Source organism: Tachysurus fulvidraco, chromosome 12 (genome assembly GCF_022655615.1).
Source record: "Tachysurus fulvidraco isolate hzauxx_2018 chromosome 12, HZAU_PFXX_2.0, whole genome shotgun sequence".
Taxonomy (NCBI): domain Eukaryota; kingdom Metazoa; phylum Chordata; class Actinopteri; order Siluriformes; family Bagridae; genus Tachysurus; species Tachysurus fulvidraco.
Genome location: NC_062529.1, coordinates 8,725,882 through 8,744,185, shown reverse-complemented (window position 1 = coordinate 8,744,185; position 18,304 = coordinate 8,725,882). Strand labels below are relative to the sequence as shown.

The 18,304-nt window shown below is 37.8% G+C and overlaps 2 protein-coding genes across 3 annotated transcripts; one reads left to right on the top strand and one right to left on the bottom strand.

Annotated features, from left to right (window-relative positions):
• The first annotated feature begins 179 nt into the window (after positions 1–179).
• On the top strand, positions 180–2,601 carry rpusd2 (RNA pseudouridine synthase domain containing 2). The gene is made up of 3 exons (XM_027172367.2): positions 180–971; positions 1,047–1,343; positions 1,627–2,601. Exons 1-3 carry the CDS (start codon positions 315–317, stop codon positions 2,386–2,388), a joined length of 1,716 nt encoding a protein of 571 aa, XP_027028168.1. The 5' UTR covers positions 180–314; the 3' UTR covers positions 2,389–2,601.
• A 35-nt stretch (positions 2,602–2,636) lies between these two features.
• disp2 (dispatched homolog 2 (Drosophila)) lies at positions 2,637–16,066 on the bottom strand. 2 transcript variants are annotated; one of them, XM_027172366.2, is made up of 8 exons: positions 15,813–16,066; positions 10,125–10,523; positions 10,011–10,040; positions 9,473–9,596; positions 9,156–9,283; positions 8,658–8,773; positions 8,435–8,532; positions 2,637–8,311 (listed from the first exon to the last, which is right to left on the bottom strand). In XM_027172366.2, the coding sequence occupies exons 1-8, from the start codon at positions 15,890–15,892 to the stop codon at positions 4,823–4,825; spliced, it is 4,464 nt and encodes a 1,487-aa protein (XP_027028167.1). In that variant the 5' UTR covers positions 15,893–16,066; the 3' UTR covers positions 2,637–4,822. The 2 variants fall into 2 exon arrangements, with proteins under 2 accessions (XP_027028167.1, XP_047677331.1); XM_047821375.1 differs by lacking the exons at positions 9,156–9,283; positions 9,473–9,596; positions 10,011–10,040; positions 10,125–10,523; positions 15,813–16,066 and adding an exon at positions 8,857–9,113.
• Between the last annotated feature and the right edge of the window lie 2,238 nt (positions 16,067–18,304).

Genomic DNA, 18,304 nt, shown 5'->3' with positions numbered 1-18,304 from the left:
TTTCCCCACCTTCTTTCAAAATACGGATTATACCATTTCATAAAATGTAAAAAAGATTAAGACTTTTATTGCTTAACACCTCTTGCCCCTTGTTTTATGTGAAATATTTCCTAACTGAGTTAAACATTATTGTAATTATTCAGACTTCCGTGCTGTTTTTTTTTTAATTAATGCCATAAACCAACAATACAATGAGATATATTCTTTAAAGTACAAATACATAGCGACTTCCGTGCTGTGTAATTAATTTATTAATAAACAAGCTTACGTTGGTAGTTGCTTGTGATGTCATCAGTCTGCGACAGAACTCGCACATGGGCATGTCAGCACGGCATGTTAGCGCAAACGGGCTACCTGTGACAAAATGTGTGTATAGGCTGATCTGTTCTTTACTGCATGGTAATCGTTTTAAACGGATACGTGTACCGGGTGACGTTTCTGCTTCGTTGGATAAAATCGTAGTAAATAGAAATATAACGAAATATAAACATCTTAAAGGATATCTTCACGCCACATTTAGTGCTTTCAGCATCATGGAGACCAAGGAGTTAAACGATGCAGGAATAGAAAAGGAGCAGGGAGTACACGAAAGCTGCAAGAAAAGGAAAAACGACGACCCTGAAGAGGAGCACGAGAAAAACAAACGGGGTAAGAAGCGAAAGGGAGGCAAACAGAGGAAACCTGGTGATAGATATGTTCCTCCACCACAGAAACGCAACCCCGGAGTAAGTTTTAACCAAGAACACTTCGCAGAAACGTCGTACTACTTTGAGGAAGGACTTAGAAAAGTGCACCCTTATTATTTTGATTTTAAGACTTACTGCAAGGGTCGTTGGATCGGTAAAACATTATTAGAGGTTTTCAGCAGTGAATTTCGTGCAGAACCCCTTAATTACTACAAGAAAGCAGTTAAAGAAGGACGTATTCGCCTGAATGAAATACCTGTGGACGACTTAAATATAACACTAAAGGTAAGGAATATAAAGTAACCTATCACTAAAAGAAGCATAGCTTGGTTTTAAGGTTTGTTTTTTTTTACTCCACAGAACAATGACTTCATGAGAAACACTGTGCATCGCCATGAGCCCCCTGTTAATGGGCAGCCACTGCAGGTCTTGGTGGATGATGGTGAAGTTGTGGTGGTAGACAAGCCTGCCTCACTTCCTGTACATCCATGTGGCCGTTATCGCCACAACACCGTCATCTTCATTCTGGGGAAAGAGAGAGGTCTTAGTGGCCTTCACACCGTTCATCGCCTCGATCGCCTCACCTCAGGCATCCTGCTGTTTGCTCGCACACTGGAGATGTCCCAGAAATTGGACCAGATGGTTCGGGATCGACAGGTGAAGTCATCACAGCCTCCCTGAAGACAAATTTTAACGTAGTAATTTTTCTCCAATCAAATTACTAAATATCCAGTGGATATAAAAAAAGGTGTACACATCACCTTAATATAATAAGCTCCTGCAGTGCAAATACATTATGCTTATCAGCATAATGTATTTGCACTGCAGGAGCTTATTATATTAATGCATACAGTTGTATAGATTGTACAGTGTATTTACTATAAATTGTATGTTAATAGGTTTCTGTGTATTATATCTTTTGCTTTACTTACTGTTACAGTTGGAGAAGGAGTATGTTTGTCGTGTGGAGGGGGAGTTTCCTGACGGTGAGGTTGTGTGTGAAGAACCAATTATGGTAGTCTCATTCAAGGTGGGTCTCTGCAGAGTGGATCCCAAAGGCAAAGACTCGCGTACGGTTTTCCAGAAACTCAGCTACAATGGGTGCTCTAGTGTGGTGCGCTGTCTCCCACTCACAGGGCGCACGCACCAGATCCGCGTACATCTCCAGTATCTCGGCTTCCCCATCCTCAATGACCCCATTTATGGCTCTTCTGCTTGGGGCCCGAACAGAGGCAAGGGAGGTCTGGTGGGTAAAAATGATCAGGAGCTGCTGGAAGCTCTTATTGAAGAGCATCGTTCCAAGGAGAGTTTGCACCTCTTGGATATCACAGATGAAGTTGTATCTGGAAAGAGTGAGCTTGATGCAGGCACCAGCAGCGGTGCTCTGGTTAACAATGCACTGACTGTCAAGGATGAATCTGGAAACGCTGCAAAAGAAGACTGCGAAGAATCAACTTCAAATGACAAGGAAGCAGAAATGAACATTACACAGGCAGCTGAGAAGAATTATGAATTATCCAGAACTGCAGATGCAACCAAAGTAGTCAGAGATCATTTATGTTCAGAGTGTAAAATTGTTCGACCTGACCCTACAGCAAAGGAGCTGGTCATGTACTTGCATGCATTACGCTACAAAGGACCTGACTTTGAGTATTCCACACAATTGCCTGACTGGGCAAAAGAAGACTGGGTGCAGAATTGAATTGCTTTTTAAGAATAGATTTTTTTTTTACATTATTTCCTGTTCTTTAAGAATGTTTAATCTGTAGTAAAAAAAAAAAAAATAGTGAATGGAAATGGCTGGCATTTTAATTTATATATTTAAAAAAAAAAGATCCGTGGTCCAAACTTTAAATGAAAATTTCTGTAACCATTCAAAAAGCTAAGTAAAAAATGATTGGAAATAGAGACACCACCATATGAAGTTATTGAGACCCTTTTTTTTTCCACGATTCAGGTCATGTCTCATGGTAAAATATAAATCTTTATTGACTTTGTCACATTCATGTAACAGTTCATTCTTAATACTTTTAATCTGACATCACACATCCACATAAAACAATTTTATAACAGCATGTTTCTTAAACGTGACATCACTGTTTATAACAAACAATTATTACTCTTTTTTTTTTTTTTTTCTTTAACATTTGGCAATTTGTACACTAGAAAGTTACGACAGCATTCCAGACATTTTGGTCGCTGACATACGTACATAACATTGACCTCATTTGAATAAAATGCGGTAAATGGATTACAAGGGATATTCAACAATAGTCATCAGTAATCCAAGTCAATGTGTGAATGCTTGATAAATTAATGTATGATTTTTTTCATTATTATTTATCAAATGGCGTTTTATCTTTTTTACATTCCAGTCATTCAGAAGTGACTAAACAATTACATGTTTATTTTAATTAAAAAATTATTTCAGTAATGACCAAATCTCACGCAACATAGCACTACACTTCACTGCAAGAAACCCAGTCTTGATACTCTAATGATAGCACAATATTCTAACAAGTAATAGCATATAAAGACAATACAGTAAAGTGTGGAGCAGAAAAGAAAATAATTTTTCCTATATACCATTATCAGATATCAGTTGACTAACTTGGTAGATATTTAGTGCTGCTGGCAGAAGTTAAATAATATGTTGCATTTTGTCACTGTTATGAAAAAAATGAAAACATCTCACCATCAGGTTGTAAAGTTTGCTTTTCAAAGGACTACAAATGTTCAACCTACTTTCATAGTAAACATGCGAGAAGGATATTGGTTTTCTCACCTTCATGGGGTTCAAAGTTTCTAACTAAATTAGAACTAAATCATGTTTGTATGTCTAGCAATTTTAGAAATTGTTTTAAAATTTGAATTTTAAACCAACCTATCAGTGTTTCAAATGAGACTGTTTTACTCAGATGATGTTTTATGAAAAGTTAGTGCAGCACAGGAGATCAGGACATCAGCTGTGGAATGTCTGCATTACACATTTGGTTAATGAACAATTAATTTCTTAGCTATTTTGGACCATTTGTCATGAAACATATTTAAAGGGTTAACTGCCTTAATTGTTAACTGAAAGTCAATTTCAGATTTTACAAATATATGGCTTTGTTTATTCGTAGATTTGATATGTTGATTTTAACACTTTAACACTCAATTTGTAAAATAAGAAACAATAAATCTGATATAATCTAAATATCATGCAAGTAGAAAGATAAACTATTAACTTTTATCTCAGCAGAGGTCTGAACAAAATCAACATAAATAAAATCACAGTCAAAACAAGCGCCCCAGACAAAACAGAAAGGTACATATTGGCAATTTGAATTAAGAAAACATTTTGTCAAAAACATAAACCTGTTTTAAAAGACTCATTAATTACCAAGCTCTCAGATCCTGTGGAGATTCAAAATTAGTGTCAAAATAAAAGTTATTTATTTATTTATTTATTTTTGTGTGTTCTAGATTCAGTTCCCACACTTCCTCCACCACATGTGAAGCCGAATTATTGCTTTATTAAAGGCATGTGCATGTGGAGGAAAATCTAGTCATGCCTGGTATAAACGACCTGTAGACATTGCTAGTATCAAAACAATACATTGTGCCCTACAAGCCATTAGTGTGATGGATATCTATGCATTTTCCATAAGGATTGTTTCAAAAGAAATAGTCAAGTACATTTCTAGATCGCTATTATGCCTATTCCTTATCTAGAATATTTAAAAAGAGGAAACTGCATCTATGAAAAGGTTTATTTAAACTGCTCTCACACAATAATACTTTGATATGTACAATATTTGTGTTATGAAATAGCAACCAAAGCTCCATCACACACGATTGTAGTGACATGCAAGTGCATCAGTCCAAAGAGTAAAATAATTGCAGATAGCAGTGTGACATGAATTCATGTCAAAAAGACTCAGTATAACATGGATCTATATAATTGCTAATTTACAGATCTGTTATAGGCATTTTCAGATATAATGATAATTTAGAGACATATGTTTTGTCAGATGTTTTGTACAAGTCCACCTCAAATACTTTTTTTTAAAAAAAAGTATAGGATTTTAAATGGTGGTAAAAGTAAGAGCACAGACTTGAGTTCTATCTGTTAATATGTTTTATTCATTAAATCAACTGCTGTCCTCACTTCTTCCATCCCTCTTGATCCAAACATCAGGTAAATTCGGTTGACTGTTTGGTAATATTACAGGCAGCTCACTCTGGCTTGTCCGCCCCCTTCCAGACCCTGGGGAGCCAGAGTCATAAACTGTTTCTCTCAGAGACAGACGCAAAGTATCTCTCTTGTCATTGAGGTGACCAGGTTGCAGCTCTCCTTCAGTCACTGTGGGTGGTGTGACTGAGACTGCTGGCTCAATGTCACTCAAACAAGTCTCATTAGAATCTTCAAGCCCCTCAATGGAACTCTGAGACTGACATGACAAAAGTCTTTTATGTTCGTGACATCTATAGGCCCCATCCATAGACAGCGACCTTTTAGTAGTCTCATTTATAGTCTCTATGACAGTGATATCTTCCATGCTAGAGGACGACAAGGAGACATTCCATAGTTTAATTCCAGGGCCACTATGGCATTTCTTGCAGAAACGCTTTTCTTTCTCTGTATCCCCTGGAGGTACCACTATGGGTCGTGTTTTATTTCCTTTGTAAGGGGATGAGGTCTGGACAGCTTGGTGAGTTTCACAACCTTTGAGGTGTCTGCTGCATATTTCCTCATTCACAGATTCAGTGCTAATTCTTTCATAATAACGCTTTGGACTTAGACCACAGAACTCAATGTCATCTGAAAGAACAGAAGGTCTGTTGGACAGCTTGCTGGTGCAAGTGCTATTTTCAAAGCTGTCACTTAGATGACAGGCAAGGGGTTGCAGCTCATACTGCTCGGGCTCCCTCCCTAGCCTTGACTGGTGTTGCCTGTGGTGGTGCTGATTGGGGCACAAGAATGCTCTGCCACTTTGTTTATTATAATTTCTTTTCCCTTGTGATCCTGTGCCAGTGCCACAACCAAATGTACCGTTAGCTGACAGATTGTTGTTTCCTGCTTCAGCACCTGAAGAAGATGGCGGTATACTTTCTGTGGCTCTCTCTTTTGCACATGGTATGATTATTTTCCCACAATTCTTCTCAGGACCAAAGAAGCAACAGAGTGACTGAAAGAAAAAAGTGGCAAACCCACAAGCCACACACTTTACAAGAAGGAGAAATATTCCAAGCTTCCGGAAAAGCAGTGCAGTTGCTGGTAGCATTATAATCCCAACAACAAAGTATGCTCCTGCACCTGTGGCTACTGGACTACCCATTTTCTTCAGAGAATATGCGACCCTACCGAATCTGTCAGTGTGTGGGGCCAGACAGTAGGAAATGCAATAATTGGCTGCAAAGTCAACAGAGAGGCCTGCTGCAGCTGAAATGAACAGTGCTTCCACACTATTTAACTGCCATTCTAAAAGCACAAGCAGGCCAACAGTAACAAAAACACTCCCCCCTACAGCAAACGTCACATAAATGCTTAAAGGTATATTCCAAGTGGTGAGCAGCAGTGATGCAAATGTAAGGGCTACAGAAAAGCCTGCCACTACTAAAGTCTCTGAGCTCAGGCATTGCTGGAGGTCATACAACAATAACTGGCTCACAAACCAGCCTTTCTCCAGGCCAGGAGGAGCGCTAGAAATCTCTTTATTGAACCAAGACGTGATTTGTTTGTAGAAATTTGAAGTTCTGCTGAAGTTAAAGCTGAAAAGCTGTGAGGTCTTAAATACCACAACAAGGGCTGCAATTCGATTTTGTGAATCAAAACGAATGCCCCCATTCCTAGGTGAACGTGTTTCTGCCTGTTGTTTTTCCACCATCATTTTGAGACACCACTCAAAAACGCTCGGAGGGTAGGGGAACGTAATATTGTTACAGCAGAAACTAAAAGCATCCTCATTTTCAGAACAACGGCGAACAGATACCCAGTGAATTAAATCTTCCACAAAACAAGTATTGTCTTCCACTGCATCTTGGTCTGCTGGTGGTGCTGAATAAAAAGTCTGGTTTCTAATTTTTTCACATAGCTTTCGTAACCACACTTGGGCTTCAGAACTACTTATGTTGAATTCTGGGTCAATGGTAAAGGAGCCATTGCTTTTTGGATTGAAACGATCATTATAATTTGCTGGTGTGACTCCCCAGATGAGTGTCATGGTCATATGTTCATCCTCTCCTTGTTTCATTCGCTCAAACATGAACTGATGGCGGTACTCTGCATCGTATCTCTCAAATGGATGACTGGATCGAAATAGCTGAGTTGCCCTACTGTCTGAGCTAGGCAGCTTCATTCCAGGGTCTACACATGAGATATAAATGCCTCCTGCAGCCAGGACTGCAAACCAGCAGATCCATATGTATCGAAACTTAACCACACCACAAGGTAAGACTTTTAAGAAAATCAAATTTGATGTGTCCGAGAGTCCACGTTTTAGACCCCGAAATTTCTGTCGCAGTGTGAAAAGGCAACGCTTCCTTGAACTTGTATCCCAAAATCCACCAGGATTTTTAGAGCAACATGGCTTCCATGATGGCTTAGAGGCAGAAGCAGAAGCTCCTGCAGCATTTCGCTCTTGCAAAACAATGGTACAGGGGAGCCAAACAAGAGCAAAAAGTGTGTTGATTAAAGAGGCACTACCAAGATACACAGCAAAACACCTCACCACTGTAATGCTACTTATGCAGCCTGAGTAAAATGTGATGCTGGATGTCAAGCCAGACACCAGTATCAAGTAACCCATTTCTTGTAAGACATGGTGGATTCTCTTTTCCAGTGCAGCTGGAGGATTATGGCTCAGTTGGGACTTCCAGAAGTCATTAAAGGTGAAGGCTTGATTGGAGCAACTTCCCAAAAGGACAAGAACTGCCATGAGATTTACAAGCGGAAAAAACAGTAGTCCAAATACAACTTTGTAGAAAAAATAAGATGTCAAAAGTGACAATGTGACTGCAACCAGTGACATAGCTGATAATAGGAATGATCTAAGATATAAGGCCATTGTAAGTAGCAGAGCAAGAATGGTGAGAATAGGGTAGATGGAGTCTCTTGAGAGGTAATATTTGAAAAGCTTTTGCTTAATCCCCAAATCCATTCCTGTTACAGTGGTATTGTTATATGTTAGATCATGACCCTCCAGGTGATCTAAATAAATATCCATTAATGCATTTCCTTTTGCCATTGGTAGGAACAGGATACTATACTTGAGGGATGGAACCTGATACTCAACAGTCTGTGGCCCCAGGAAATCTTTATCCACCATGTAATGTAAAATCTGATAGATAATGCTAGAGTCCTTGCACTGATGTGGGACAGATGCACAGTAGCCATATTTGCTTCTCTCTGCACACGATGCAACAAGGATTCCATCATGGTAGTAAGGGGCACAGAATCTGAGCAAGCCTAAACTGTCTGACACTTGCTGAGCTGTAAGACTGAAGCACGAGGAGACATTGTTGAGGAGAGCCAGGAAGTTCCCCAGGGACCAGCTTGGACAGCACTCTCCCTTACTCTGGGTGCCAACAGTTTCCAATTTGACCTGACAGAGTTCTTTGAAGTGTGCATTTGTGCGGATCTGAAATTTAAAAGATGGCATTAGGTTTTCTCAGTTTCTCTAGTGACTTGTGAGCATAAAGAGTAAAACGATACCTTCACATAACATTGTGCCAAACATTTCTGAAAATATGTAATATCTTACCTGGGTTTGCTCCATTTCACACATGGAATAGATTGCCTTCAGACTCCAGAGACTGTCAGAGTTTTCTGAGCGGAAAACCAGTTGGGCATAGCGATCTCCTGCAGGGGCACAGATGGAAGAGAGTACCAGCATATTTTTTTTATATTCTACAATCCATTTACTGATATATTTACTTAGCTTCATATTCAAAACTAGAACAAGTTTTTTTTTTCTTTTTCCTTACCTGGATCATTGCAAAAATAGGTGTTTTGAGTAGTGTCTGTATGTAGCATTCTCCTTGAACGATGTCTTAAATGATGCTGGGATTTACTGGTGATGTCTCTGGATGTACCATGATCACTGAATAACACACAATACATTTTATGATTGTGCATGCTATGAAATTTCTATTAGTGAATATATACAATGAATGACCTACTTACTTATGTAATTCTCCAATCATCCAAGCATGTGGGAGCAGCACAGTATTATCACAGAATTATCTCAGTGTTCTCAGCATGGTTGTTCAGACTGTTTCGGTAACTTAAATATCCACTCTTTAGAGCCGTGATGAGTAAAAAAGCATCACTGAATGCACAGCAAATGTCCAACCTTGTTTTTGCAGTTTTATGCATTACCACATAATTGAATGATTGGATAATTGCAATCGAAGAAGCAGGTGTTCCTAATGCAGTGGACTATGAGTGTACATGACAAGGAGCTGATTTACTATTTGCAGTACCGTGCTATACTGTAGTCCAAAAACTGCTGAAATGTCAGAGATAGTTCTTTCCCAGGTCCAGTACTTTCCTGCAACTTTGCCCAGGCTGCCAGTCTAATCCCAATGTCTGTTCCATGTGGCTCAAATCCCTGTAACATATCATCCAAGACATATTACCTTTGAAAATGTATTGTAATGAATCTACAAGGCAAATATTGCAGGGTCAATTTAATTTAATATTGTAACAGAAGACATGTAATTTACTCTGTTTTCAGTACTGAGACCAGAAGTAATACATTTTGATGGAAATTCTACTCAATGAAAAGAAAGGTACATACTGCTAAAGGATCAGAAAAATCTGGCAGGGGACCGATCAAAATCCCTGCTATGGAGAAGGTAAGGAGAACTACTGCACATGAGATAAGAACTGACATCGGGTATTCCACTATGACCTGGGAGTAGCTGGAAGTCAGAAACAATTGCTGTTAATAAATGACTGGATTAAAATTCAAGTCTTTTTTAAACCAGGCTTTAAAAAACCATGACCTGATTCTGTGATTTATTTTTGCTTTTAACTCTTTTTACCAGAAGGCAAAAATGGAATTCTGCTCTCTGAGATACCTCAAGTGCTTGTTAATAAGCATCTAAAATTTGAAAAAAAAAAAAAAATTGGGCGTTTTCTTCAACCACTAAAATTCTTTTTAATAAACAGAAGTAAAAATGTCTCACACTGACTTAATAAAAAATGTTTTACACTGATTGTAAAAGTCAGATAAGTCAATTTCATATGCCAGCGTACTGGTAAAAAGTGTTACTTTGAAGTTATTGTTTAGAACAACATATTATATAAGCAATGTATACACTTTGTTCACCTACTTCTTTGGAATCTTGTGGAGCCTCTCAGTCCTATAAAAGAGACAAACTTATCTTACACCTAAAACAAGAATTTGCATTTATATGAATCAGAAGAACTTTCAGAAAAATCTGAACCTGACTGTCACCACATGATGTTGAACAGGCTTGTAGTTACTGCCATCACGTGATCCCTGTAGCCAATGACACTGCAATGTGTTGTGACATATAGGCTGGTGGAAGGGACTGCACCTGTGAACTCTCTTGATAGCATTGCTTGCACAGTCTGAATGAGAAGCTGTATTTGTTTGATTCAGACAAGCATTGTCTGTAATTGTTTTCTGGTGGTCACAACATGGGCATCTCTTGAGTCGAGGTGATTGGTACACATGACTCTGCAACACTTGGTTGTACAGTTGAGAGGAGGAAGGTGGTGTGGACAGATGGTTTATGTGCTCCCCGTCTATAGGAACGTCAGTCATTGGAGACTCTGCATCCTCACTGTCTGGGGGACACAATGACACCTTCGGGATCTCACTGAATGCAGGAAAAATAGCGGAAAGATTGTTTCAGCAAAAGCCTTAGAAATGTTATAAATTGTTTAATGTGACTTAGTTTTCCAGTATACAAGACCACTAGATATTTTGTGGAACCATAGTCCATGTGCTTTGCAGAGTGTTATTACTTCTACCATCACACATGGCAGAGCTCATTACCTAATAATTAAGCCTATAATAAGCTGAAAATACTTGGGTAATTTGACTGATTAAAACTGTGCAGGGCAAGACACTTCAAAATTCTTTCATCATCCACTTTTAGTAATTGCTTTGTACTAAATATATACTATATTGGTGTATCTCAGGGCACATGGTGGGAACACACCCAGGATGACTCCTTTGTCATCAATGTCACAATCGTCATACAAATCTACACTGAACTAAATGGCATGTTATCTAAGTCACAGTATCTTGAATATAGTCTGGTTTCAGGAACAACAATACAATTTACTGTAGCCAGTCTACATACCTGCATGTTTTCAAACAATGTGAGAAAACTGGATAACCTGGAGGAAACCCATGTAAACATAGAGAAAACTCCTTGTCTGTAGTAACCCAAGCTCAGGATCTAATTGTGGAAACTGGATCTGTGGGCCACTAATATTACATGCTGTCTCACCCATAAACTCATCAGCTTACTTAAAATACTCTATATGTTAACAAATTTTTGTTTGCCATAATGTCATAATAGGTAAGTATTATTTGTCTTGTGAGGCAGGATCTTGGTGTAAGAGGGTAAATCTAGCTAGCTAATCATCTACAGTAGCTTGCTTGATGCAAGTTGCTCTAAATAATTAGCATTAAAGAAAATGTGAGAAAAACATTTGCTTAAAATTTATATTTACCAAACGTTCTAATGAAATAGTTATTCTAATAAAAACTTATTAAAGGTTTACAGTGTGGTTTATTAATACTGAAGATTAAATCCACAGCATTGGACCACTAGTGTAAAGTTTTATTGTAAACACCTCTGGGTATGAGTAGGTAAACAATATTGTGTATATAATAAAATTAATGGCCAGTTAAAATAGATAAGCAATAAAAGACTCTGCAGTATCAGTGTTTTGCTTTAACATTTAAGCAAACAAGCATAGATAGTGGATTTCCACTTAATTAACTCCCCTTTATTTCTGTACTTCCATAAGACCAATGCTACTGATGTCCACTCTCTTTTCCTTCAGTACAGAGTACACAAGACGGAGATGCTGAAGAAATGAGCAAGCCACGGAACTTTTCATTGTGAGGATGGGAAGAAGCAAGTTACCATTTAATATAAAATCTAATTAATTTACTTACTGCAAGGTTCTGTATTTCTTTTTAAACAAATAAGCTCTTTGTATTATGGTACAATTATAATATACAATTCCCATATTTTAGAGTTACCTAACCAGGAAAATTTTAGTGCAATAATAATACATTTTTCTAACAGAACTTTTATTTCAGAAATAAGCCTCTAGTAACACATCAGAGTACATACATCTGACTCTATCTGTATTCCTGTGTCTGTTTGTCTTAATCAGACTCTCCCAAATCTCCTCAAATCCATCTGGCTGCACAGCTTTTCTTCTCTCCCTCAGTGGAACACCTTATTGTGCTGCCTTTCTTGTTGCCAATACCAACTTGTGTGCGTGTGTGTGTGTGTGTGTGTGTGTGTGTGTGTGTGTGTGTGTGTGTGTGTGTGTGTGTGTGTGTGTGTGTGTGTGTGTGTGTGTGTGCTCGTGTGTGTGTGTGTGTGCACGTGTGTGTGTGTGTGTGTGTGTGTGTGTGTGTGTGTGTGTAAGCATGAGTGTTATGTAGGGATGCTGTGGCCACAGAACAGTACAGTTGAATAAGGTGATCTGACAGCTCTGCAGTAATTTTATTGTTAGGCTCTTTACACAGCTAACACAGCAATTACTGCATTGGATTTTCAAAATCTAAAGAAAGTTCATGCTCTGCTGTCACCTGATAGGAGAAAATGCATAATTTTCACACTGAGAGCCTTATAACAAACAATAACATGCAGAGTTCACTTACACAGTAAAAATTATAAATATAAGTTTCAAATACACAGTGTGTTTTCATTTATAATTTGAGTTATTGGCAGATCACTGTGCTAAGAGGAATAAAATACATTACTGTTGCTGTTATAGGAAAATAATACACCAGACAGTTGTACCACAAAGATAAGCGTTATTTTCCTATTGTCTTGCTATATTCCTTACAGATGTGCAATTAGCTAGTAAAGTTTCAGAGATTCCCATTACATATGGAACTGTTCTAAGATGTACTATAGAAAAGCACTGAGCTTGTGAGTAATGCATGTAATTATATTTCAACCAGCCTGGATATATTTATCTCTGTTATGAGACGGTATTGGCCGATTCCAAACTCTATGCCTTAAAATACAAGCAGAACCCAATGATGAAATTACATTGGACAAAAGTGTATTACCTGGCAAACACAGACTGCTCATATACTGTAGTAATCTTACCGAGTCACACTTGCCTTTGTTTGCTACATTTACTTATCCATTATTTAAATGTATTAAATAATATTTTGACTACTTATAGAAGCCACAGAAGGTTAATTTCAGAACCTTCACCTTGACAAACACATTACATTCAGGTATATATTATACCTACCATCAGCATTTATACCCCTAATTATTTTATGGATTATTAATGTTTTAACTAAATCAATTCCGGTCACCAGTCAACAGGCTAATTACTAATCAATAATAAAAGAACCCAATAAAGTATAATCATTTTGATAAAGGTGGGTTGTAACAGACAAGGTTATGCTGCATGCTCTATTTGCTTGAGGACTTTCCACACTTGAAATAATTATCTTGGGTCATTGTAAACCCTGGATAAATGGAATCTTTTTTATACCTTACCCGAGGTTATGTAATGTGTCACACTGTACATTCCTAAAGCATGAGTTAATGTTCTTATTTGACTGTCTACGGTGTCAACAATCATGATTGGATAATAGCATCACAAGAATATCAAAGACATGAGAATATTTAGTTATAATTAAGCAGGTAATGAATTTGACCTTCACAGATAAGTAGTAATAGTTCTGGGGTATTTGTGTGCTTCAGATGCGGCTGTATACATTTTTTTGCCATTTCCACTGCTATTCAGGTTTTAAGCATTGCCACAACTAGGCTGCATGTCGCAAAGAAACATCCTACAGTTCTGCGCCCACAACATGCGCCTAACTCAGCATGAGCATGATTTCTGCTTTTCGTGGATATGACAATAGGGAGGAGGCTTGATGTTGCATGGCAGTTGAAGCAGTGGCTCTGTGGAATATATATGCTACTGCATAGCTGATACAGAAAAAGAGGAAAAGAAGCAGTCTAGAAATATTGTCTTCAACAACTGCACAATTCGTGTAGCGAAACAGTTGAATACAATTTTACATTTAATCTTAAGTCTTTGGGATCTGTGCATTCTTTCTGTAAATACAAGCTTGTATGTTTCTTATTAGGTTCACAAAAGCTACTGAGTAGTCATACTAATTAGTGAGTACTATCTGAGTTATATGCTTAATATGCAATGTGCAATATGCTGAAGTGACTTCGTGAGTAATATGTGTCAAGATAAATTATCAAATAAGCTGAAAATGTCATCTACCTCAACAGGATGATTACTCTTAAAAGCTAGATTTCACACCCACCATTCAAAAATGCATACACAAAACAGTTACTTAAGGAATGCATAATTCATCCTGATTCAGCTTGCTTTCAATAGAGTTTCAATAATCTTCCTGCTTGTTGACTTATTCTTCAAGGGCTTAAGCCATTTTCTTATGCGAACAGGATGTGAGCAGCCATTTTAAGTAACATAAACAAGACCAAACAATAATGTAGCACTAAGCCCTTCGACTGAACAAATCAAAGGTTTAGACAGAAAGTGACCAGGTGCGTGCCTCACGCTCGCAAACAGAGACGAGGCTTCTCCTACGACTGTCATGCTCAGACATGAATCATTGCAGTGACTGCTGGAGCCTGTCCACCAGAGCCGAAGAGTCACCCTCTTACCATCTGCTTAGCACCTCTCCTCTCCCTAATCACTTCATGCCATTTATCACTATCAGACGAAAGGGAACAGTTATGCGACAGTTTACTCAGCTGAAACTAAACTGTTCACCAGTAAAAAAAGGGAAAAAAGCTATTTATTTTAGCTGTATTAATGCAGTCATTTTAATGGTCAAATACACTTTCAATTTCAAACTGCATGTTATTAAGCTAGGGAAAAGAATGGAAAAACAAGCTGAATATGTAATTTGCTGTGTTTATGAGGTGCAACATTTTAATTTGCACAATGTATTCACTTGAGGTTTCACTCTGTGGTAGAATATTAGATATGGAAAGCTGAACACCCTCTTGTAATTTGCTATTTTATTCACATTTAATTGCCATTTTATTGTCTAGATTATAATAAAAAAAATGTGGATAGAGCATTTAAATTATTCAGCTTGTCAGACCAACAAAAATATGTCAAATGGTGCAAGATTGGTCATGTAAATCATATTCCATAAATAATTATATTACAGTGAGTGTAATGAACAACTCCTAAGGGTACACATACCACTGTACTTATTATGAAAATCATACATCAACGTGATGAGTTAATATTACTTAACAGGCCTTTTGTGTAACTCATCCATTTGGCACTAGTAGTGTTTTCTTGTGCTGAATCATACTGTACAGGGTTTTGCTCTTGTCTTAAACCATTGTCCTAAATCAAAGGTTAATTTTTTTGTGGGAAATATGTTGAGCTCATTATGTAATTTCATTCTTGTTATATGTTACCCTGCATTCTGAAATGACTTTAAAATTGAAACTATATACTGTATGTACTGTATAGGTGTCACATGAATAGTGTACTACTACAGCAGGCACTGTAAAAATAGTGTTTATCAATCCAGATGAATATAACATGAAACATGAAGTAAACATTTCAACAGCTGTCAATTCCAGGCTTTTTGATAAACCAACTTAGTGTCTATTATATTCTTAAATCTAAATAAACTTCATACTAGGCATCTGGATTTTATTATGTGTTGCTGTCAGTGTTGAGAATTGTTTTCATTGGTAAGGGATCATTAGATTACACCAATCACTTTCACCTAGTTTAATCATTACACGGTGCGTACAGCAGCTGCGTGTTCAGTAGTAAACAAAGGGAAATTTATATTATTTACTTCTCCACGCCAAGTTAGACATTGAAATATTAACAGAGTTTAATAACACAAGGGGCAGGAAACCGTAGCCTACCTTGGAGCAGGTCCTTCTGCCGTCGTCTGGTTTATTTCACTTATCACACAGCACTCATCACAGATGGACACAGCGTCCATGATAAAAGTCCACTTTTACACGCAAATACCCTTTGCTGTTTTATATATCCTACCTAAATAAGAGATGTATTAAATACTGCGTGATCTGGCCGTTTCTAAATGATGTTCCCTGTCTCCGTGTTGAGGATAAACTGAGTATTTGCAGGCTGGTTTGTGGCTGAATTTCAAATTGCTTCCTATAGAGCGTAGAGTGCACTAAGTATGGTTCACACGCCATTATTTCTGTACTGATGTAGTACACTCATATAGGGACTGAACAGCGATTGGAGATGAAGCCTGAGCTCGCGCCAGTCTCCTATTGGCGGAGCTGAGCGGTCGCTGTTCAGCACAGGATGGTGCTAACTGTAATAATAGCATAGGATTTTCTACGTACTGCTTCAACCGGGTACTTACCCACATTAGAAATATTGTATTTTTAAGTGAATAATTATTAAACGTCACAGTGCTTCACAACTTCACAGCTAAACTGACGTTCAAGGTACTAACTTACATGGATGTTTCTGATAAAATATAAGATGTTAAAATGGAACTGAGAGTGTTATGCACTGTACATTTTCTACTGTAGGTAAGGGAAATAGGGAAATTCATACGGATAATCCCATCATTACATACAATGCCTTGCATATTAATCCCCTCCACAACATATTTTGTGTTTGATAAAGCATGCAATTTGAAGTCTTTCTCCAACTTGCTTGGAAGTCTCCAGTTTTCCCCTCCAGTGTCTCCCACCTTGTGCCCAAAGTCCCCTGGTATAGGCTCCAAGCTCCTTATGACCCTGTGTAGGATAAGTGAAACAAAAAAATGGATGGCTGGATTTCTTCCTTAAAATAAATCCCTGGCCAAAACACTCAGTTTTGCACATCTGGATTCTGTTATTTCTGCCAATTCTTCTTGCCAAAATTAGTCAGTTAATGTTGATAAACATTAATCTTTCAGCAATTATCTGAAAATTGATAGAGTTCTGGGCTTTGATTAGGCGATCCAGGCACATTCAATTTCTTTAGGTGTTGAACTACACCAGTGTAGCTTGAACCATATTCTCAGTGTCATTATCCTGTTGGAAGGTGACCCCCCCCCCCCCAAGGTCTTAAATACCTTGCAGCTGGGAACAGTCTTTCTTCAGGATTGCCCTGTATTTGGTTTTATGCATCTTCCCTAATGTGCAAACCAGAGGTGATGGTGGCAAGCAAATATTCCCTGAGATAAGGATGAGGAAGAAACCACTAGAGGAATCAGAAACAATATGAATTTTGTCTGGTTCCTCTTTGAAGAACTTATTTTGTGGAACTTAATACTAATACTGGGTAGAAATCACATTGTTTTCAGAAAAACTTCAGTTTTTCATTTCATGGATTTACAGGGTTTTTGGAAACATTCCTTGTTGATGTTTGACACGATTGAATAATTGCTGCAGATTTGCCAGCTGCACATTCTTGCTAAATCTCATGTTCAAAGATGTCATAATTGATTAATCTTTGGCTACCGCAAAACAAACTTGTCATGTTCATGGAAACAGTTAGTCAACTTATGCTTTGTGACATGGTGCCTAAAATTCTGGAATTAACTATTAGAACTGAAAATTGTCACCAAAATAGGATACATGTGGTCAACAACAATACTCCAATTGGCTCTATGCAATTCATTCCAAATTCTGCCTATTGTTTTCATAGCACAGCAAAAATGAATTGCTATTCATCAGAACACACAATGTTTTCCAATCTTCAAATGTCCAGTTTCAGTGAGCCTGCATTAACTATTTCCTCATTCTGTTCTTGTTGCCAGGAATAGAACCCGATATGGCCTTCTGCTATTGTCAGCAATCCGCCTCGAGGCTTGGTGTGTTGTTATTTTCTGATATGCTTTCTGCACACATTGGTTGTAAAGAGTGGATATTTGAGTACTTCATCTCAGCTTGAGCCAGTCTGGTAAATCCTTCTTTGAACTCTTTCATCAACGAGATGCTTCTGCTTTCTTGCAGAACTGCTGCTAACTGGATATTTTTTGCACTGTTCTGTGTTAACTCTAAACTCCATTCTGTAACAGTCCCAGGCAATAAGCACACTGTTAGCCATATCAAAATGATTAAACTTAGAAATGAAAGTTACCTTAAAATATCAATAATCTCAACCTAAAGATCACTCCCAAGTAGTGAAGACAACAGATTACTTAAAACGTAAAAACGTGAGCATATTACCATAAACATGTCATGACATTTGGAGTTAATGAGAAGAAATTTGTTTACATACATTAATGAGGATATTATATTTTGCAGGCCACTATTATGTAAAAAACTTGAGCCTTATTACTAATGGTATATTCAAAGCCAATAAGATTACCCCTTCCTGATGTTTGAGATGAAAATTAACTGAAACTATAGGCCTACATCTCCATGACACTATGTACTGTGCTGCT

Bases quoted from the DNA above. Each gene is read 5' to 3' on its own strand.
- rpusd2 (XM_027172367.2), top strand. From the start codon at position 315: ATGGGCATGTCAGCACGGCATGTTAGCGCAAACGGGCTACCTGTGACA. The intron at 972-1,046 runs GTAAGGAATATA...TTTACTCCACAG, and splicing joins ACTTAAATATAACACTAAAG to AACAATGACTTCATGAGAAA. The intron at 1,344-1,626 runs GTGAAGTCATCA...TTACTGTTACAG, and splicing joins AGATGGTTCGGGATCGACAG to TTGGAGAAGGAGTATGTTTG.
- disp2 (XM_027172366.2), bottom strand. From the start codon at position 15,892: ATGGACGCTGTGTCCATCTGTGATGAGTGCTGTGTGATAAGTGAAATA. The intron at 10,524-15,812 runs GTAGGCTACGGT...TCCTGCATTCAG, and splicing joins GCAGAAGGACCTGCTCCAAG to TGAGATCCCGAAGGTGTCAT. The intron at 9,597-10,010 runs GTAGGTGAACAA...TCTGACTTCCAG, and splicing joins CTCCACAAGATTCCAAAGAA to CTACTCCCAGGTCATAGTGG.